General features: G+C 45.5%; 1 protein-coding gene across 2 annotated transcripts in view; it reads right to left on the bottom strand.

Annotated features, from left to right (window-relative positions):
• Nucleotides 1–23708, bottom strand: part of LOC126249037 (exocyst complex component 3) — a 54960-nt gene that overhangs the window by 19851 nt on the left and 11401 nt on the right. For both annotated transcript variants that reach the window (XM_049950656.1, XM_049950655.1), the window contains 2 exons: nucleotides 12935–13043; nucleotides 11853–12001 (listed from right to left, as the gene is read on the bottom strand). In XM_049950656.1, the coding sequence (XP_049806613.1) occupies nucleotides 11853–12001; nucleotides 12935–13024 (239 nt within the window). In that variant the 5' untranslated portion in view covers nucleotides 13025–13043. The remainder of the gene's footprint in view (nucleotides 1–11852; nucleotides 12002–12934; nucleotides 13044–23708) is intronic.

Raw genomic sequence — 23708 nt, 5'->3', positions numbered from 1 at the left:
AAAGAGAACAGGTAGTTCCAGTTTTCAAGAAGGGTCGTCGAGCAGATGCGAAAAACTATAGACCTATATCTCTGACATCGATCTGTTGTAGACTTTTAGAACATGTTTTTTGCTCGCATATCATGTCATTTCTGGAAACCCAGAATCTACTCTGTAGGAATCAACATGGATTCTGGAAACAGCGATCGTGTAAGGCCAAGACCCAGAAAATATTAGATACAGGCTCCCTGGTAGACGCCATTTTCCCTGACTTCCGGAAGGCGTTCAATACAGTTCCACACTGTCGCCTGATAAAGTAAGATCCTACAGAATATCAGACCAGCTGTGTGGCTGGATTGAAGATTTTTTAGCAAACAGAACACAGCATGTTGTTCTCAACGGAGAGACGTCTACAGACGATAAGGTGGCCTCTGGCGTGCCACAGAGGAGTGTTATGGGACCATTGCTTTTCACAATATATATAAATGACCAAGTAGATAGTGTCGGAAGTTCCATGTGGCTTTTCGCGGATGATTCTGTAGTATATAGAGAAGTTGCAGCATTAGAAAATTGCAGCGAAATACAGGAAGATCTGCAGTGGATAAACACTTGGTGCAAGGCGTGGCACCTGACCCTTAACATAGACAAATGTAATGTATGGCGAATACATAGAAAGAAGGATCCTTTATTGTATGATTATATGATAGCGGAACAAACATTGGTAGCAATTACTTCTGTAAAATATCTGGGAGTATGCGTACCGAACGATTTGAAGTGGAATGATCATATAAAATTAATTGTTGGTAAGGTGGGTGCCAAGTTGAGATTCATTGGGAGAGTCCTTATAAAATGTAGTCCGCCAACAAAGGAGGTAGCTTACAAAACACTTGTTCGACCTATACTTGAGAATTGCTCATCAGTGTGGGATCCGTACCAGGTCGAGTTGACAGAGAAGATCCAAAGAAGAGCGGCATGTTTCGTCACAGGGTTATTTGGTAAGCGTGATAGCGTTACGGAGATGTTTAGCAAACTCAAGTGGCAGACTCTGCAAGAGAGGCACTTTGCATCGCAGTGTAGCTTGCTATCCAGGTTTCGAGAGAGTGCGTTTCTGGATGAGGTATCGAATATATTGCTTCCCCCTACTTATACCTCCCGAGGAGATCACGAATGTAAAATTAGAGAGATTCGAGCACGCACGGAGGCTTTCCAGCAGTTGTCCTTCCCGCGAACCATATGCGACTGGAACAGGAAAGGGAGGTAATGACAGTGGCACGTAAAGTGCCCTCCGCCACACACCGTTGGGTGGCTTGCAGAGTATAAATGTAGATGTAGATAAGGATTATAAATGTGCCTAAGAAATGATACTGACAGAAAGTTCAAAATGACAAAGTTCCTGGCTAGAAGAGAGATGCAAACTGTAGATGCATGCATAACTGCAGGCAAGATAATTCATGCTTCAAGGAAAATTAGAGACCTTTGGATAAAAGGGGAGTATCTGTATGAACATCAAGAGCTCAGAAGGTAAGCCAGTATTAAGAAAAGAAGGGAAAGCTGAAATGTGGAAGGAATATATAGAAGGTCTATAAAAAGGAAATTAACTTTAAAGCAAAGGAAGAAGATGAAGATAAGGTAGTAGATATGAAGGCTTAAGTTGAAACACGGCCCCTGGAGTAGATGATATTTCCTCAAAATTATTAAGATGCTTGGGAGAGCTATATATGACAAAACTATCTCACGTTGTGTGCAAGATATATGAGACAGGTGAAATACCGTCAAGGCTCCAAGAAGAATGAAATAATTTCAATTCCACAAAAGGCAGGTGCATTACTAATGAACCATCAGTTTAAGAAATCATGGTTGCAAAATACCAACATCAATTATTGACAGAAAAATGAAAAAATAGGTACAAGCGAACCTCAGAAAAGATCAGTCTGGGTTCCAGAACAATGTAAGAACACACGTGGCAATACTGACCCTACGACTTGTCTTGGATGATAGGTTTAAAAAAAGACAAACCTTCATTTATATCATTTGTGGGTTTAGAGAAAGCTTTTGACATTGATAACTGAAATGCACTTTTGAAATAACGAATATAGCAGAGATAAAATACAGTGAAGAAAAAGTTACTAACAACTTGTAAAGACTCTGGGCTGCAGTTACAAGATTTAAAGGGCATGAAAGGTTTTTTGTTTTGGTTAAGGGCACAAAAACAACTAGGGTCATATGCACCCATGACAAAACCATAGAACATAATGAAAAAAAAGGAGTTAAAAACAACTACACGTCAAGTCCAATCGATGGAAGGAAAGACAGCTAAAAACAGGGACTTAGAGAAAGGTCCATAAAATACACCATAGAGAAACAGAGACCCTGATCTAAAGATTAAATGTCCTTCACCATATCGCTACGATGGATAGAAAGTAAAACGCGGTCGACAGCCCACACATCATTCGCTAAAATAGCCGATAACTCAGATGGCAAACATAAAAGAGAATGTAAGTGGTTAAAAAAGGGTCAAACCATCTAAGGTTGAGGGCAATGAGCACAAAGTGGTGGGGGAGCACCATTTAACAAATGGTGATGGCTAAAAATACACAACCTAGCTAAAATGATCTGTTCGTGGTGATTGGGCTAAGAGGGGGTTGTCCAAGCTGCTGGGAGCGGCTTAGTTCTCTGGAGCTTGTTCCCATGAAGGGAGGACAAGTGGTGATGTCAAAGTGACACCACCTGCTGACAGACGGCAACACAGAGACCATAGGAAGGAATGGAAGAACTAGTGGAACAAGGTACGAGGACTGCAGCAGCGTCAGCGACCTCATTTCCCATCAGACCGACATGACCAGGAACCCACATAAACATCACAATGGCTACATCATGAGTGAACAAGTGACAGCTTTCCTGGACCCATTGAACTAATGGATGGACGGTGTACAGCACACAGAGGCTCTGAAGGGTACTGAAAAGTGTCTGAGCAGCTGACACAATTGAAAAGCTTCTGTTGCCAGATGTACTGCGAGGCCCAATACAGGGCAAAGGGCTCTGCTGTAAATACTGAGCAATGTTCCAGAAGGCGATACCAAAAATCATTGGTGCCAATGATGAAGGCACATCCGACACCACTGTCTGCCCGAGGGCCATCAGTGTTCACAAAGGTACTACGTGAAGTTCTGCGTGAAGGTAGTGAAACTTACAGTGATAGAGTGAGGCTGGAGTAGTGTCCTCAGGAAGCAAATCAAGGCCAAGATGAACACGGGTCACCACATGAAGCCAAGGTGGTGAAGAGTTCACATTCATCGAGAAATGGCAGGTAGCACGAGGTTAAGCTGCCAGAGCATGAGCCAAAAGTGAACTCCAGGTGGTCAGAGAAGAGGAACACATCCCATACTAGCAATCAAAGGAGTCATCGAAGGAGATGGTACAGGATGGGTGGCCAGGCATGGCAGACAAACAGCATGCTTATCTGGTGACTAGAAAATCACGGCGATATGACAGCAGTAGTTCGGCAGCTTCTGCATACAGACACTCAACCAGGCTAGTGTAAAAGGTGCCAGTGGCCAAGCAGATGCCACAATGGTGGATAGTATTGAGATGGTGTAAGAGGGACGGACTTGCAGATGCATAAACAAAACACCCATATTCTAGTTTTGAACAGGCAAGGGACCAGTACAATGGACAAGGGTGATCTGACCTGCTCCCCAGGAAGTACCGCCGAGGACATGTGGGACACTGAGGAAACGAGTACAGCAGGCAGCATCCAGGTAAGACATGGGAGGACCACGAAAGTTTCGTATCGAGTATGAGACCCAGGAATTTCATATTTTCAGCAAACAGAAGAGCAACAGGACCGAGATGTAAAGACGGTGGAAGAAACCAACTGCGCCAATAGGGCGGAAGAAACCAACTGCGCTGCCAGAAATTCATATGAACAGTTTTGTCAGTGGAGAAGCGAAAGCCATTGTCAATGCTCCATGTGTAGATATGATCGAGATACTGGTGAAGATGCCACTTGAGGACACTAGTCCATGGAGAACTGCAAAAGACCACAAAATCGTCTTCAAAAAAGGAGACGCCCAGTGGGAGACAGGCCATAATAGGGTTAGTGGCGATAGCAAAGAGGATGATGCTCGGGATGGAGCACTGAGGCACACCGGTTTCCTGTACAAAGGTGTCCGAGAAGGCAGAACCCACACGTACCTTGAAAACTCTGTCTTTTAAAAATTCCTGAAGGAAATGGGGCATGCGGCCATGGAAGTCCCGTGTGTAGAGTGTACAGAGGATACCAGTCCTGCAGCAGGTGCTATAGGTTTTCTCCAAATTGAAAAACATGGCCACAGTCAGGTTATTCTGCAGAAAACCATTCATGGCATGTGTTGACAAAGTGATAGATGGTCAACTGCAGAACGGCGCGCTCGAAATCCACACTGTGCAGTGGTTAATAAATTGCGAGAGTTGAGCCACCATACCAGCCGGGCATGTATCATACACTCCATCACCTTCAAACACATCTGCTGAGAGAAATTGGGTGATAACTAGAAGGACGGTGTTTGTCCTTACTGGGCTCACGTATGGGTATGACAGTTGCTTCACACCAGCATCTGCAAAACATGCCCTCTGCCAAAATGCTATCACACGTATGAAAGAGAAAGTGCTTACCCGCAAGAGAAAGGTTCTGCAACATCTGAATGTGAACATCGTCCAGCCCTGGGGCGGAGGATCAGGATGAAGTAAGAGTATGAGCTAGTTCCCTAATAGTAAAGGTGGCATTGTAGCACTCACGATTCTGAGAAGAGAAGGGTATCGCCCAAGCCTCCTCCACTCGTTTCCGATGGGGGAAGGTGGGGTGATAGTGGGTGGAGCTTGAAATCTCCACAAAATAGTGGCCAAAGTGTTGGAGATAGGAATGGCATCTACTATGACATCATCTGCTACTGTCAGGCTGGAAATTGAGGAATGGACCTAGGCCACAGAGAGTCATAGGAGGTTGGCCCACACAACAGAAGAGGGAGTGGAACTGTTAAAAGAACTAGTAAAGAAAATCCAGCTAGCATTTTCTGCTATCCGAAAGAACAAAATGAGACTGTGTAAGCAACTGTTTATAATGAATGCAATTTGTCATCTTAGGATACGTTTAAAAATGTGGAGAGCATGTCTCTGCACGCGAATTGCGTCACTATATGCCTCAGTCCACCAACAGATCGGGACAAGGCATGGTAAAGTGGAAGTGTGAGGAATGGAACATTCTCTGGCGGTAAGGATAATGTTTGTAAGATATTCTACCTGGTCATTACAACTGGGAAGGGAGCCACTTTTGGCAATGGAGAACCCGCCTACAATCTCTAATGGCTGAAGTGATCTCTGCGGTCCACCACGGTACCATCTTCTGACAAGTGGATTGACAGGAAGAGGGGATGGTTTGGCTGGCTGCCAAAAGAATGGCTGCCATTGAATGCTGAACAGCAGCATCGATACTGCCTTGCAATCAGGAGCAGGACAACAACAGAGGCTAACCTATCCCTGTCAGTATTACGGAGAACCCATCTGGGCACGCATCCAGGGGAGTAATGCTGATTAAGGGACAGGAAGATTGGAAAGTGGCCACTATCACTCAGGTCATTGTGGACCTTCCAGTGGATAGACGGTAGAAGAGCAGGACTGGAAAAGGACAGATCAATGTCTGAATAAGTTCTGTGTGCTAAACTGAAGTGTGTGGGGGCACCAGAGTCCAAGAGGCAGCCAGTGATCATTGTAACACCCCACACATGGTTATGGGCATTGAAGTAATGCAGGACTAGGAAAGGTGGGAGGAGCTGAGAGAGTAATGCAGACAGTATGTCCTGGAATAAAACGTCATCGGGAGGGAGATGAACATTACAGATGGTAAAATCCAGATGTGCCCTTCCCAAAACAGCCACAGCCTCCAGAGATGTATCAAGAGGTACAAGGCCACTGTATAGAGTGTCCAGCACATTTGTACAGACTCCACCTGATACCATCTCATAGTTGGCACGATTATTAAAATAACCTCAGCAAACATGAAGGGCAGGGGTCCAAGCTACTGGAAACCACATTTTCTGGATGGCAATACAGGATGCAGCATAAGTGCTTAAAAGCTGCCGTAGCTCAGCCCGGTGGAGGAAAAATCCATTACAATTCCACTGGAGGATCACACTCTCTGAATACTGTGGGGGCATGAAGTGACCAGGGTGGAGGGGGCAGGGGAGGGGTGAGGGGGTGAGGTTATAACCCAGGGTTACATGCTGCAACCAGTTGGTCATCAGCTTTTCACAGCACACTGCCATAGGTGATCTGGTGTCTGAGGGGTCACTGGGATCTCCACCTGGGGCACAGGAATACATGCCGAGTCTGGTGGTGTGGGGGGCCACTGTAATTTCCTTTGTCTTAGAGGAGTTCTTTTTGTCCTTCTCCTTATGAGGACTGGAAAGGTTTCCTGAATTGGTTTCAGGGACAGTGGAAGAACAAGAAGTCCAACAGCTGGCATCTGACTGTGGACAAGCTGGAACCATGGAAGGAAGGGTCCCGAAGGACCTCTTCCTAGCTGGAGAAGCCAGAGGAGGATGAGGCACCTCAAACTGAGGAATGGGAGCAGTGTCCCCAGCAGGTGGGGCGCCAATACTCTTGAAGGGGGCATGGTGAGGCACCAGAAGGGCCCCCAACCACCTGGGCAGGCAGGTATTAGCAAGTGGCTCAGAGCCCACTGTAGGAAGCACAACAGAAGAAGGCACCGTTGAGAGAGAAGGCAATGACATTGCAACCGTAGTGTACGATTGAGCCATTTGTACAGGATTAAGACGCTCATACTTTTTTTGGCCTCTCGATATGTGAGCTTGTCCAGGATCATCTCCATCTGGATTTTCTTCTCACACTTTAAAATAGAGCCACCTGGTGAGCAGGGACAGTCGTGCTCACTACAGTTTTACACATGGGGGGGGAGGGGGGGGGTGGCACAAGGAACGTTTGAGTGCAGCCGATGCCCACAATCCCTGCAGACAGGGTTAGTGGTTCAATGGGAGTATGTGTCTAAACTTCATACACCTGAAGCATCTCATAGGAGGAGGAACATAAGGTTTCAGATCACACTGGTATACCATCACCTTGACCTTCTCAGGCAATGTATCACCCTCACAAGCAAAGATGAAGGTCACGGTAGCAACTCCGTTTTCCCTTGGTCCCCTATGGACACAAAGCGCACCCCATCGCTGTAAGTTGACCTGTAGCTCATCAGATTGCAAAATAAGATCATGGTGAAAGATGATGCCCTGCACCTTATGAGACTTGTCGAGAGTGACTGTCACATGAATGTTACCCAACTTTGCCTGTGACTGAGCAGGAGATGATGTTTTAATCAGGAGGGAACCACTCTTCACCTTAGAGATGGCTGCATTCCCCTGTATTGGTCTTCAATGTATTCCACAAAAAATAGAAGTTTTGGAGTCAAAAAGGTGTCCCCATCAATCCTGATGCAGACCAGGTATTGAGGAGAGGATTTTGCTCTTTGTAGTCTAGTCCTGGATTCGTCCCTTCCTGCATTCCTCCCACAGCATGGCTAAAGAAGGGAATGCATTGGGATCGTACTTTGTTGCATCATAAAAGGCCTTTATATTCGAAGAGACTGCTGGGGCCATGTGACCACCAGCAGGACAAAGTTTAAGTCGCTTCATGTGCGAAGTATCTGCCATGGTGCCACCCACTCTGGACAGGGGCTCTCTCCATGGGCACCACCCAGCCATAGCAATGGCTACCTGGCCAGTCTCCCATTGCCTGGAGTCCCCATGCCCCAGTCATGAGGGGTACATACTCCATGGCATACATAGGAAGTGTGCAGTGCAGGCACCAATAATGTAAACCCTGCACGGTCAGGGGACTACCATCGTGCAGGTATTTGATGACCTCGGTGGAGCCTACACCAAAATGGGCCACCTTCCCTGCATCACACATACTTCTGTAAAATTTGGAAAGCTGGCAGGTTAAACTCAAGAATGAGGACCATATAATTGTTAATGGAAGGTGAAGACAGCACCACGAAGGAAACTAGAAATCAAGACCAAAAGAGTGAATGAGTCCCAGGCAGGGTCTGCACCAAATGGACCATCCAATGGAAACTGAGAGGAGATAAGAGATAGTTGAAGTGTATGTAGGTTGGCAGCACAGAAAGGTGAAGTAGTGCTGCAAAGGCTGGGGCTCCTTGATAGCCAAGCACGTACTCACCAGAGTAGTGAGCCCCCTAGGAGGTTTGTTGTAATTACAAACAATACTACTTTCAGACTGTACCTGGTTTGTAACAACAAAATCCATAAATAAGAGTATCATGACACTACTGTTAACACACCTAGATTTTAAATAACTGTTGACATGAGGTTTGAGGAACTACATCAGATAAAATTCTTAGAGATCATTTTTGTGCAATGAATACTTCAGATCACAGAAAGGAACTGCCCTAGAGTATTATTCTATGTAACATTAGTGAACGGAAATGTACAAATTAAGCTAACATTTTGGAGATTTTATAACCAAAAGCAGCAATCACACATAAAGCAAATATTCCCAGAATGAGAGACGAGATACTGGCAGAAGTAAAGCTGTGAGTACCGGGCGTGAGTCGTGCTTCGGTAGCTCAGATGGTAGAGCACTTGCCCGCGAAAGGCAAAGGTCCTGAGTTCAAGTCTCGGTCGGGCACACAGTTTTAATCTGCCAGGAAGTTTCAAAGCAAATATTGTCAGACTTAACGATTTTATATTATCTGTGAGAAGTGACTTCCAATTTAAGTTCATATTAATATGCATGTACAAGAATTCTGAACAATATTTTCCACATATTTCCTATACCCCATGATATATTGTTATTAATGGTGTTATATTCTGTCCTGTAGAGAAATGAATTAAATGTCTTTCTAAATACTGCTACTGGCAATTTGCTGATTTTGGAGAACAATCTCTCACACCCTCTGTTGGTTACCACTACATGGCTTGATGCAATATTTGCAACATAAGCAAGGAGAACTATTTCAGCCATCTCAGTATGCCATTTATAGACAACATGCACAGGAGTGGACTTAAAATATCGAAGGAGAAGCCCAAAAACTTAACTGAATTTTTAAAACTTAAATAGTTATCCTCACACAAAGTTCAGATAAATTATAAATGCAATAGGAATGACTCATTAACACACATCATTTTATCTATTTTAGCTTTTTTAGAAGATTTAACACCACTGAAGATTTGTGCAGATGAACGACTTTTGAACAGTCACACTGCAACATGTTGGGCCCTAACTGCAGAGTGTCATTTGACAAGTTACTCAAATAGACCTCAACTTACATTAAGTCACCTCCCAATGTCAAGGCGATGTTTTGAATAGCTTGCTTTAATTGTTTCCTGAAACTTTTCTTACTGCTTGCCCTAAACCACCTCATTTCTATAGATTAAAAAGGTGTTCTTTCTGGGTTGGACACAATGTGTTTCGATGGTTTTTACGGGAATGGTGTTGCTCCTTCAGACGCTGAGCCCTGATTACTGGAATTGATTTAGCACTAAAGTAGCAGATTAAACAATGATGGCACTTCTTAAGGTGTACCTGCACGAGCAATTGTTTTTGTAAGTAGTACTGCTATCTTTGGTGTTGTGATGGGGTGATATAGTACTCGGAAAGTTTTGAAGCGGAGCACACTTTTTCTCTGGCAGAAGGTTTGTCTTGGTTTAATGTCAACAATGGCAAAGTGCTACTGGTCATGCACCAAGTTAGAGTGCAGAAAGTTGTCGTTGAGGTTATGTAAAGAGCAGCCATGCACGCTGTGTCGTACATAAATAGTATGAAGAATTTGCTAAAGAATACAATTAAAAGCTGAAAGTGTTTTGTCATATCATATGGTAAAAGTATGTTTGAGTAATTCTGTTTATTCACAGAAAGGTGCACAGAACTATTTAATGGAGGTTATAGACAAAATGGTATTGTAGTTATTGATTAATAACTTTGTTATTGGAATATATTGTGATTTAAATACATACAGAATGGTTTCTGTGATCAGTTATTACCTGTTAAATTAATGTGAAAGTGCAATAAAAGCAGTGGTTTCTTTAGTACGAATGTGAAATGAGCTCAACTGTTACCACGAGAGTGGATGAGTTTACGCATTGTTAGGGAGTGTGGTACGTGCCAGAGGAATGAATAAAACGAAATAATATTAATCTACACTGTTATTCTTTCAAATTTCCATTTTTATTTTGTAATTAAGAATTAATATTTGCAAAATGAAAGAGACATGTGATTGTATTAGGCACATGATCAAGTTATTTAGTAACAAAGCTCGTTATCTCAGTAAAGCTACCAAATTCGAGTCAGACAGTTACAAAAAAAGCATTGAACTACCATGACAAGGACATTATTTCCTTTACATGTTTGCCTCCATGACTTGAGCTCTGGGTAATGTCTTTGGTCTGTGTGTTATCTTATTCATGATTGGTGTGAAAGAAGTTGCAATATGGAGGTGAACAGAGATGTGTGTCATTCTGGCCTTGGCATAATATATACATTTCGCCACCTACAGATCTTTTCCTACTTTATTCCAGAACAATTTGATATTTATTAGTCCATACCAACTAACTCGAAAAACAATTAACACATGCTTTGGTGAGGTGCTGGCTGTACGCTTACTTCCTGTTGATTACCTGAAAATTAAATCCCACACTGTATGAACTTCTGGCACTTTAAACATTGTATCTACTTTGTGATGCATTGATCATAATACACACTGAGTCTCACAAATCGTGCTTTGAAAAAATCCAGTCACAGTCATTGCTCAGACACCCAAGAGCAACAGGGAAGCACTATTTTGGGTCTAATTAGTGATGAATTATTGATTCTCGACAGTGTAGCTGAGTTTATATTTGGTAAAGCATGTGTAAACTATACCAGGAAGTTTTTACAAGTACAGGACATGCAGATGTGTAGGAAGGAAATTAGAAGTTGTTCTACCAAGATTGGTAGGATGGTGCAGTATTTAGTACTGGGTGGAGCAACACTGCAGATGTGTGAGAACATGTGCTGGAAACTGTAAGTACTGCCACTAAGGAACTGGAACTGCTGCTCGACTAATGCTATGTAGCAAGCAAGGTGCCAATGTGTGACAATAGAAGCTGTCAAGGAAAATAAGATTGTGACAACAGACACTGAGTGTTGTGGGAGACATGTAAGTTAACACACAGAATGGAATACTTGCTAAGATAATTTGTAGATGCAGGTAGCTGTCTATCCATCAACACAGATTTTGTGACATGGCAGCATTTTGCAATTACCAACTCTCATAAAATTCAGACATCCATGCTAGTTGAGTGCAGTAGGTGTAGCTGATTTATAAAATTGTAGCTTAGTTTCAATGTCTGGTTGCCAGCAGTAGTGCTAATAAAAGAAGTGACATGACAGATGATACAGAATATGAATGTGGTAGTGGATGCTTGAGTAGGCCTACTGACTTATTTCGAATGGTTTCTCAGCTGTTGGGTAGTACATGTTTAACTAGACACAGTTTTAATTAAAACTGCAAACAAATCATAAGCATATCAGTGACATGGGTTCCATGGCAGACAGCTTAGTCACACTGGATAACCTGTAGCAGCCTTCTTTTTCAAGAAATACTGAGTTAGAGTGCCCAGTTTTCATGAGCTAATGTGTAAAGTCAACAGTAAATCTATACTCTACTGCATCTTTAACTAGCTGAGGAAGTTCATTACCATTCATATTTAAAATTTGTAGAAGTTATTACTACATAAATAGAAAACTGAAGACTATCTGCAAAGCTTATTAAAAGAGCATTAACTGTAATATTCCAATTAAGCTATTATTAATACATGAAGACATACTTTTCCTTTATTGTTTGAATATCACTGAGAGCTGTTTGCAACTGGTTTAGCCCAACTTTCACACCATCAAGCTGGCTCTGCATGGCAGTCTTCAACATAGCTTCAACAGATGCTTTCTTTCTGCTTACCCGTCTCTTATACTGTTCAACCTTCAAAAGCAGAAATTTTATTACTAACTGAAAAAGTACTGGAATAATAAAGTTACAAGTTTCCAGTTTATAGTGAATATATTTGTCAAAAACACATTTAATGGACTTCATCTTAAAAGGTTATGAAATCAACACACAAAATTCCACTCCACCTTCAAAGCATTTCCCCAATTTATATACTTTTCAAAACTTTGGTAATTTATATAATCATTACTTTTGAATGTGTGGCTTTTATGCCAACCAAAGGAAATTAAAACAGTGCAGTTACTTTTTACAGGTTTCCACTGTTCCCAGTGTTTCTAAAACACTAAAGACAACAATAAGAACAACTAGTCTTTGAATAATCTTTAAGCTCCAACCACTGTGTTTATCCTCCATATTTTAAACTGTTTCATGTTAAACAATGCTACTTCCCTGGAATTATGATACTGATTTGCTCGCAGGGTGAATTAATTAGACACGAAAAGCCAAGTTTGTATCCTACAGTTCAAATTCACACAGCACTTATTTTCCTCCAAATGTCCTCATTTTTTCAATGTTCTCAAATCTTATGGAAGAACCATGTTTAGTTTACCCTGTTTAAATATGATAGGGAGGGCTAAATAGTTTGTTATACAACACAGAACTGTAACAGACTACAGACACACTTCAAGGAAACTAACAGTAAAGCTAGGAACTCCGTGGTTTTCTTTTGAAGACAAAGTAAAAGAAAGAAAAGTTGATATATTTGAGTGAAATTCTGTGTAATAAGATAAAGAATAACCTAATGTGAAAGCCATATACACACAAAATTATGATGCACATAAGCAATAGCTTACAATGTGTGTGTGTGCGTTTTGCATACATGTATATCACAAGGAATGTTATCTAATAATACTGAAAAGGAAGCTCTTCTTTGTAGTAGTTTTAGTGATAGATGTTTTGCAGTTTTACCTTTTCCAACTGGTCGGGTCGTTGTAACATGTTAATTACGTGTTTTGCTGCTGTGGCTCTTGCTTCCACTTTTAACTGTTCAATATCCATGTCTGTAATATACGATTGCCTATGTAACAGAAAACAATGTCACATATAAGTTACCTGTTACAGCAAAAACAGTCTCAAATTCAGACAACCAGTATTAATGTTAGTATTAATAATTTATTCATCCAAGGATTATTTTAAATCACAGATGATGGTGATTATGGATTTAAAGGGACTTAATATCTCTGTTATCAGTCCCTCGTCGCCACAAGAAATTTACATAATATTATGGGGAACAAGAGAAGAAGAGCTGACAGCTTCAGGGTTTGTAGCATCATCATTGTTGTCAAAAATATGCATGACAGGATGTTAAGTCAGACGGATAGAAGTGAGGGAAAACCTAGGCAGCTACAAACTGTAACCTGTCACTGAAGGATACTCCAAGAAGAGTCATCATAGCCAGTACTACTAAAATGGGGTATGAAAATGAGGGCAGTATGGGCTATATAGTCAATTAGCTTAAACTATTACATTAATAAAATACATGCATGAAACATTTAAAAATGTTTGACAGTGCAGAGGTAAAAAGTAGTTGGAGACCACATGGTGCACATGTTGCAGCACAAGTTACCCCTTACACATTCACTCCTCACATGCAAAATATTGAGGTGCATTAAATCGATACATCTATACAAAAACAAGTCATCGATTGACTTTGTTAGCAAAATTTTCAAAAATTTCTTGACCAATTTGATTCAGATTTTTGCATGATACTCTAATAAATGTTCAGACGGACATACGCCACAAACTTCTTTAACATATGTGGTATATAAATATATGTGTAGCATATAAAAGGGAAAGATCTCTTGCAAAAATCTTGAAAAGTTCTTGACCGATTCACTTCACGTATATATAATATACAGAAGATACATTGTAAGCAAAAAGTCTTGAAAAGTGCTTGACCAATTTACTTAAATTTTTTACAAGATTTTATAATAAAAATGCATTCTGACATATATTATGTAATTTTTCAATAACAATTTGCAGGTTTTCTGCTACAACCAACTGCAAAAAAGAAAACACAGTGATGTGAAAATGTTCAGTTTTGTAAACTTTTTCAGAGTCAATTTTAACTGATACCAGGGCATTTAAACCAGCAGTCAACTGGTTTCTCTCAAATACAATCTTCTTCTTCTTTTTCATACACATTTAAAAAAAATTGCATGCACAACAATGTGCTGTAGTATTTTCTCCCTCAATGTTGGTTTTAACGGAAAATAGGAAATTTAGTTTCTGTGGCTTAGTGGTGTATGATCAGAATACTAGCACGTAATCTGAATCATTTGAAATATTGTAACCCTACCCACTCAAAGATTAAAAACTACACAAAATATTGCCATTGAAGCTACTAGCTTCACAGATACAGCAGGTGGAGAGATCCCTCTCATATCCCATATAACAATAATACCAACTGTTTTCCCATTAATTTTAAGCAGTGTCAACACCCAGACAAGGTTTTGTTTGCAGTAACAGTAAACAAGGTTCAACATTAGAGATGGTGGAAAGGGAAATGGAGAGGAGGGGGGGACAGACACAGAGAGGGGGAAGGAGGAGATGAGGACATGTACCCAACCATCAAACATATTTAGCAGTTGCGAAGCATTGCCAGGTTTGCTAGTCTACACTAAAATGTATTTTTCCTCATGAAACGTGCTGTTAGCTGCATGTATCTGGTGTATGGATGTAGACTCGTCTCAGATTAGCCAGTTGGAGGAGAGGAGGGGGGGGGGGGAAGCAGAGAGAGAGAGAGAGAGAGAGAGAGAGAGAGAGAGAGAGAGAGAGAGAGAGAGAGAGAGAGAGAGAGAGAGAGAGAGGGGGGGGGGGGCACTATGGACATACCAATGGTGGTGGTTGTTGGGATGTTTAAGGGGGACTAAACAGCGAAGGTCATCAGTCCCCCATTCCAAAAAAACAGGCGAGACAAAAATTTGTGGAGCAGGTAAAACCCCAGGGGGAAGGAGACTCCCCCCCCCATGCACTGAAAGAACACAAATGCGGCAACGAACACTACAGACAAGAAGAGTACAGATGAACACCAGACAGAAAGAAACAGAAGAAAAGAAGATGGCCGGAGACTGGTTGACTGACCACGAGAACAAAAAAAAAAAGGGAAAGAGTCAACCATCCGACTACACACCAAAATCTGCAACCAATTGTGAGAGACTCGAGGACAAGAGAGACAGAAAGGGAAAGGTGCAGGACCTCCCTAAATGGAACCATAAAAAGAACTACCACGGATAAAATTTAAAACATCGTCAGCCATGGAGGCATCGTCACATAAAACCAAAGGCAAAGTGCCCGGGAGATTAAAAGACTGCCGGAGGGTGCGCAGTCGGGGACACTCCAACAAAATGTGGGTGACCGTCAGCCGGGACCCACACCTACACAGGGGGGAATCCTCCTGACGCAAAAGATGGCTGTGCGTCAGGTAGGTATGGCCGATGCGGAGCCGACACAGGACGACAGAGTCCCTGCGAGAAGCCCGCAGGGAGGACCGCCACACATCAGTCGTCTCCTTAACAGCCCGCAGTTTATTCGGGGACGTCAGGCCACGCCACTCATCATTCCACATCCCAAGCACCTTACGGCGCAACACCAACTGCAGATCACGAGCCGGGAGGCCGATCACCAAAGCTGGGGCGTCGATCGCCCCTTTGGCCAGCCTGTCGACACGTTCGTTCCCCAGGATGCCAACATGACCTGGCGTCCAAACAAAGACCACCAAACGACCAGAGCGGGTAATGGCAGAAACAGACTCCTGAATAAATGATACCAGAGGGGAAGAGGTATAGCAGCAGTCGATAGCCCAGAGACTGCTCAGGGAGTCACTGCAGATGACGATGGACGTACCTGAGCAGGAACGCAGATGCTCAAGAGCGCGCAATATGGCCACCAGCTCTACAGTAAAAATACTGCAGCCAGCCGGCAAGGAGCGCTGTTCAACATGGGCAGTGTGAGCAAAAGCGTAGGCAGTACGACCATCAACCAGGGAACCATCAGTGTACACAGTCTCACAGCCCGAAAATGAGGCGAGGAGCGCAAGAAAACGGCGACGGAGGGCCACAGGCGGAACCAAGTCCTTGGGTCCCCGTGCCAAGTCCAGACGGACGGACGGCCGGGGCATACACCAGGGAGGCGTAGGTGCACGGGCCCGGAATGGAGGCAGAAGAGGAAATGACCCCAGTTCCGACAGCAGGGACTGGACGCGGACAGCAATGGAAAGCCCAGACCTAGGTCGCCGTTCGGGCAGATGGAGGACCATGGCAGGGAAAAGCAGGCGATGATTGGGATGGCCCGGCGAGCAATGCACGTGGACAGCATAGCCAGCAAGTAGTCTATGGTGGCGAATCCGCAGCGGGGGAACCCCGGCCTCCACCAGTAGACTATCCACGGGACTCGTACGGAAAGCGCCAGTTGCAAGCCGAACCCCACAGTGGTGTATGGGGTCCAACAACGTCAACACTGAGGGCGATGCAGACCCATAAGCCAGGCTCCCATAATCAAGCCTGGACTGCACAAGGGCTCTGTACAATCTCAACAGCGTGCAGCGATCTGCACCCCAAGACGTGTGGCTCAGGCAGTGGAGGGCGTTGAGGTGCCGCCAGCACTTTTGCTTCAGCTGAGTAATATGAGGAACCCATGTGAGCCGGGCATCAAAGACGAGACCTAAGAAGCGGCTAGTGTCCACCACTTCAAGTAGGTGGCCGTCGAGGTAAAGTTCAGGATGAGGGTGGACCGTCCGACGTCTGCAGAAGTGCATAACTCGAGTCTTGGCTGCAGAGAACTGAAAACCATGAGTCAGAGCCCATGATGCTGCCTTGCGAACGGCTACTTGCAGCCTGCATTCGGCGACTCCCGTAGTCATTGAGCTAAATGAGATGTAGAAGTCGTTGGCATACAAAGAAGGAGACACCGACGACCCCACAGCTGCAGCCAGACCATTAATGGCCACTAGAAATAAGGAGATGCTCAACACCGAGCCCTGCGGGACCCCATTTTCCTGTATATAAGAGAAACTAGAGGCGGCACCGACTTGCACCCGGAAAGAGCGGCGCAATAAAAAGGTTTGAAGAAAAACCGGGAGCTGACCACGAAGACCTCACGCATGCAACGTAGCAAGGATGTGATGCCTCCACGTGGTGTCATACGCCTTCCGCAGATCAAAAAATACAGCAACGAGATGCTGACGTCGGGCAAAGGCCGTACGGATAGCAGATTCGAGCCACACCAAATTGTCCGCAGCAGACCGGCCCCGATGGAAGCCACCCTGGGATGGAGCGAGGAGATCACGCGACTCAAGGACCCAACACAAACGCCACCCCACCATACGTTTGAGCAATTTGCACAAAACTTTGGTGAGGGTAATGGGACGATAGCTGTCCACCGCCAGTGGGTCCGCACCGGGCTTCAAGATGGGGACAATAACACCCTCTCACCATTGCGACGGGAACACACCCTCGCTCCAAATGCGGTTAAAGATGGTGAGGATGTGTCTCTGGCAGTCCCTGGAGAGATGCTTCAGCATCTGGTGCTGTATCAGGGCAATCGGCGAGGGCAGTGAGGAATTCCCTCTCACTGAAAGGAGCATTGTATGTTTCAGAACGACGCGTGTGGAATGATAACGGCGTCTGCTTGGCTCGCTCCTTTAGAGAGCGAAAGGCGGGGGGGGGGGGGGGGGGGGTAAGTTGCAGTCGCAGAGCTCGTAGCAAAGTGTGCGGCAAGCTGGTCAGCAATGGCGGCAGCGTCCGTGCAGACAGCGCCGTCCAGGGAGATCTCAGGGACACCCATAGGGGTCTGGTATCCATAAATCCGCCGGATCCGGGACCACACGAGCGAGGGGGAGACACGGGAGCCCAAGAATGAGACATACCTCTCCCAGCACTCCTGCTTACGCCGTGCAATAAGACGACGGGCCAAGGCACGGAGCCTCTTAAAGGCGATGAGGGTCTCCAGAGACGGGTGCCGCCTATGACGCTGGAGAGCCCGCCTACGGTCGCGAATAGCCTCAGCAATCTCCGGCGACCACCAGGGTACAGCCTTCCTCCGAGGGAGTCCAGAAGAGCGGGGGATGGCAGCCTCGGCCGCAGAAATGATCGACATGGTCAAGACACGGACCACCTCGTCAATGCCACCCTGTGGGGGAGACGCAATGGTGGCAGCGGAAGTAAAAGCCGGCCAGTCAGCCCTGTTGAGAGCCCAGCGGGGCAGGTGCCCAGAAGAATGACAATGGGGCAGTGACAAATAGATGGGAAAATGGTCACTACCACACAGGTCAGGATGCACTATCCAGTGGAGGGATGGGACAAGTCCGGGGCTGCAAAGAGAGAGATCGATGGCCGAGAACGAGCCATTGGCCACACTGAAATGCGTGAGAGCACCGGTTTTCAAGAGGCTAAGGTCGAGCTGAGCCAACACATGCTCCACGGCACGACCGCGGTCATCGGAGACAGTCCCACCCCATAGGGGGTTGTGGGCATTGAAATTGCCCAGAAGCAGCAATGGTGGCGGGAGTTGAGCCAGCAGCGCAGCCAAGACATGTCGGGGGAGCTCCCCATCTGGAGGAATGTAAACAGAGCAAACAGTAATAGCCGGTGAGAGCTCAACCCTGACAGCGACTGCCTCTAAAGGTGTCAGAAGGGGTACTGGCGAGCTACAGACAGAGTGGTGAACAAAGAGGCAAACTCCACCTGACGCTCGTTGGCAGGCAGCGTGGTTCTTATAGTATTCCCGTTAACCGCGAAGGGCGGGGGTCCGCATTGCTGGAAACCAAGTTTCCTGAAGAGCAATGCAGAGAACAGGGGAAACACTCAGAAGCATCCGGAGCTCAGGCAGGTGGCGGAAATAACCGCCGCAATTCCACTGGAGAATGGAAACAGGAAGGGACTGGGAGGGCGTGAAGGCGACTAAGAGGCAGACGGCGCCTCAGAGCCAACTGCTGCCACTGGGGGGAGAGTCAGCTGCGTCCATATGAAAAGCCCCCGAGGGTTCCGTGAGGGCGAGGTCCGCGGCAGAGGCGAGGATCTCCACCTCATCCCCGGAGCCAGAACTATTTACAGCAGGCGGTACTGAAACCGCCGGAACGTTGTCCTTCTTGGACACGTTCCGTTCCTTCTTCTCGCGTCTGTCCTTAGGGTTAGGGCATTAACACGTCTCCTGTTTCTTGTATACAATGAAAATGGTTTGTCTGTTAATACAACAGCTGTACCATAATTCCTATCGCCCTTAACTCCAATAGAAAAGGTACGATACGAAACAATATCTCTGTCATAATAGGCCTCCAAACCTTCAAGAGGCTTCTCATTACCTCTAACAATAGCAATTGTCAACCAACTGTTACCGGTAACAACCTCTGTAGTTGTACAAGAAAAATTAATCTTGGCTCCAACAAATGTAATTGGCCCCGTGAGTAGCTCTTCTTGGACAACATTATTAGGTGTCAGAAAAAGTGTCAACAGTCTTGTATACAGGCATTCTTGATCTTCTTGCATATCTCCTCCTCCTGTACGGCACGGCTGTGCGCTTCGTGCGGCTGCCTCGAGTGAAATGAGCGTGCTGCTGCCTGCATGGCGGATGTACGTCTGTGATAAGATGGGCGCGGCAGGAAGTCTCGCCTTAAAAAACCGCAATGGCGGCCCGGAAGCATGTTTTTAGTTAAAACTATAGCGCGCTCCGGCGAGCCCTAGCGGCAGCCGAGCGAAACTCGTTCAAGGTCACCCGCCAATATGGCGGAGCACACAGCCATAAAGAGCTTCTCTGAAGGAGCGTCGGAGGCTGACGACAACGCAGAAGCCCTACGACCAGCAGGTGGCAGAACCTTCAGCCACTGGCTGACATCCGGCTGGGTAGGAGAAGAAATGGAGGAAGGGAGAGCCCCGAGGGACCCCTTCCGCGAGAGAGGAACCGGCAGAGGCAACGCCGGCAGAGAAGGAGGGGCAGGGATCGAGCCCCCCGGTTTTTGAGCAGATGTCACTCCCAAAGTAAGCGTGGGGGGAGTGACAGAAGAGGGTTTGCCCCCAACTGCTAAGGGGGCAACAGAGGAAGGCTTGCCCCCAGACACTAGGGGGGGAAGACAGAGATGCACAGCCCCGAGGGCCCACTGAAGGCGGCACAGATGAGGCGACAATTGCTGCCCGCGAGGGCGACGATAACATGGCTGCAGCATAAGATATTCGAGGGGAAACAGGATACAACCTTTGAAATTCCAGTTTTGCCTCTCGATAAGTAAGCCGGTCCAGGGTCTTAAATTCCATTATCTTCCACTCCTTATGAAGAACGGGGCAATTCAGTGAGCATGGAGAGTGGTGCTCCCCACAGTTGACACATACAGGCGGAGGCGCACATGGAGAATCGGGATGAGAGGGGCGTCCGCAATCTCGACATGTGGCGCTGGATGGGCAACAGGAGGACATATGCCCAAACTTCCAGCACTGGAAGCACCGCATCGAGGGAGGGACGTATGGCTTGACGTCACAACGGTAAACCATTACCTTGACCCTCTCAAGCAATACAGCACCCTCGAAGGCCAAGATAAAGGCACCGGTGGCCACCCTGTTAGTCTTGGGTCCTCTATGTACACGACGGACAAAATGTACACCACATCGTTCCAAGTCGGCTCTCAGCTCGTCGTCGGATTGTAACAATAGGTCATGATGGTAAACAATCCCCTGGACCATATTTAAGCTACTGTGGGGAGTGACGGTAACAGGGACGTCACCCAGCTTATCACACAAGAGCAACGCTCGTGATTGGGCTGGGGAGGACGTCTTGAGGAGGATGGACCCATTCCTCATTTTAGACAACCCCGCCACTTCCCCAAACGTATCCTCCAGGTGTTCCACAAAAAACAGAGGCTTCGTCATAAGAAAGGAGTCACCATCAGTCCTGCTGCAGACAAGGTATTGTGGCACGTAAGGCTCCCGCTTGGCACTAGATCTGCGTCCCTCCCACGGCGCAGCCAACGAGGGGAACGACTGAGGGTCATATTGCGCAGCATCACAGTCAACTCTGCCTCGCTTAGAGACGCTGGTGGCTGTGCGACCACCAGCTTGGTGCGATTAATTGCACTTCATTGCGCTACATCCGCCCAGATGCCACCTACTCCGAACGAGGGCTCTCCCCAAGGGCGCCACCCAGCCAAAGCAACGGGTACCTGGCCGATATCCCGTTGCCCGGAGTCCCCGTGCCCCAGACAAGATGGGCACATACTCCTTGGCATGCATGGGGAGGAAACAGCTCCGGCATCTGTAGTGAGATCCCTGCGTGGTCAGGGGGCTACCACCAAGAGGGAACATGATGATCCCACCACAACGGATTGGCTACCGTGCTGGATTTTAGGTGTTGAAAGGGTCCACAGTTGTCATGTGCGCTAAGAAGGGGATTGCGCACAAGACGAGAAGGAGGCAACCCAGAAGATGTTGGGTGTAAATCCCGCCACACGACAATAGGTAGCATGCAAGATGGTGGTGCATGATGGACCAATAGAAAAACACCACGTAAGGCGTCCTTCCCCAAATGGCACGCACTAACAATGGAAATTTGGAAAAATGGAGGTCAAACCCAAGAGGGGACCATCAAATAAGGCCGAAACATTTGAGACTCCTTTTAGTCGCCTCTTACGACAGGCAGGAATACCGCGGGCCTATTCTTACCCCCGAACCCGCAGGGGGACATACCAATGGATCAAAGGTGAGATGAGATGCCAAAGGTGAGATGCTCAGACTACAGACTGTGGGATCTATGTCCGAGAATGTTCCATGGGCGCTACTGAAAAGGTGTTGTAGCTCCAGTGTTAAGTAGGCTGACTCCCAGCTCTGAAATTAATTGTTCTATTACTTGGTCCCTGCTAGATGTAGTTTCACTGCCGCACAGAGGATTGTGGGGATTAAAGTCTACCAGTAGGAGGAAGGGTGGAGGCAGCTGTTCCACTAATTCAACCAGCTCTTGATATGTTATAGATCTGTCAGGGTTGGTACAGTTACCTTAACTGACAAGCAGGCACTGGCAGCCACAGCTTCTAATGCAGTGGTCAGTTGCACAGCTTATTGAATGCATCAGAGTGAATGGGCATGCAGACTCCTTAAGATGCGCTCTCAGTGTTACCGTGATTTTTACAGTAGTCATTACTGTTCCATTTAAGAATATCAGATGGGATCTGAGAAAGCAGTGATGGGGAAACAGGAGTCTCAGTTACTTTGCTGCGGAGTCATGTTCCACCTGAATGCGAGGTTCTTCATTGCCATTCATAAATTCAACTTCTGGGGGGTTGGAGCTGTATTAATTGGAGCTGCAGAATTTGGTTTAATTTTTGACTCTTCCTTCTTGTCACTACAAGGTTGCAGTTTTTGGAACTTTTTCCTGCCTTGAGTTCTGAGGCAGATTACCATTCTCTTCTACAACCCACAGCCTGTGACTATCAGCCACTGGTTGGTAGTAGACAGTTGATATGTTTAGTCCTTCAAGCGGAGGAGGGGGGGGGGGGGGGGTTGGCAGGTGTCCTTTTCCCTGATGATGTGTATCTACAGCTCCACTGATGTGGTGGTTAGCACTAGTGCTGTCGGTTTTAGGTCAAGGGAGCTGATATATCTCTCACATCTGAAAAACAGGCATAGGCATGTAACCAGCAGTGGCTGTCTGAGACCGTCATCTTGCTAGGTGTGGATTTTGACACAATGCTTGCAAAGTTTGATAATAGTTCAGTGTTTTTACTGTGATGTATCCATTTTGGCTAGACTGCCATCTTCAAACCATGAAGTCGCTATCACTCTGTATTCTGTTACTATGTTGTGAAGATTTAGGACTCTCATGCTATCAGCTGCCTTGTGGTTGGTTTGCTGCTGTTGTGAATCATCCTTTCTCATAATTTTTATAATTTGACATTTCATTGTCAGATTTGACAGATTGACAGCTTTTTGACCCGACCCCTACCTCAATAGTGGATTGGCTCCTGTGCAGAATTTTGGGTCCAAACATAAATCCACTCTAACAGTAAGTGCAGAAGATCACAGCACACGATGGATAAATTATGCTCCACATTACGTGTTCTTTCCAAATGGCCCACACTTCTATGAAATCTAGAAAAATGGAGGTCAAACCCTATAAGGGGACTAAGTAATTAAGCCAAATGATTAAGGGAAAGGTTGTAAGCTGCGCTAAAACTATTCATTCACTGTGTAACATGCATTATTTAAGATGTGCACTCTGCCTTTTTAATGTACTTTAGTTTTCCCTTAAATCTCCTTGGGCTGCTTATTATACAATTTTAATCCCTTGCAGAAAATGGTGTTTTGAAATTTAAATTTATTTTTCCTTTGAAAATGTATGTGCAAACTAGTTTTTATTGCATGATCGTGTATAGAACTATTTGTGACATATTTACATATGATTTTTCTGGTTTGCACAACAGACTGGTATATGAACTCACTTGGTGCATTAAAGGTAGTAAAATACTTGACTACTACTAGCCCAACTACTGCTTTTAGTTATCATTCTTATTGTCCTTTTCCTCAATTTGAAAATTTGCCCATGTTTTGTGCATTTCATCCCCACAGAAGAATTCCATAACTAAGAACTAAGTGTAACATATGAACGACATGTCACATCATAACACACTGTCTGTATTATTATGATTATTACTGTAATGATTTAGATGATAATAGCAACCTAAGGGTATTAAAAAAATCAATGACAT

This window comes from Schistocerca nitens, chromosome 3 (genome assembly GCF_023898315.1).
Source record: "Schistocerca nitens isolate TAMUIC-IGC-003100 chromosome 3, iqSchNite1.1, whole genome shotgun sequence".
Classification (NCBI taxonomy): Eukaryota; Metazoa; Arthropoda; class Insecta; order Orthoptera; family Acrididae; genus Schistocerca; species Schistocerca nitens.
Note: the sequence above shows the minus strand (reverse complement) of the source record. Positions and strands in the feature narration are given on the sequence as shown.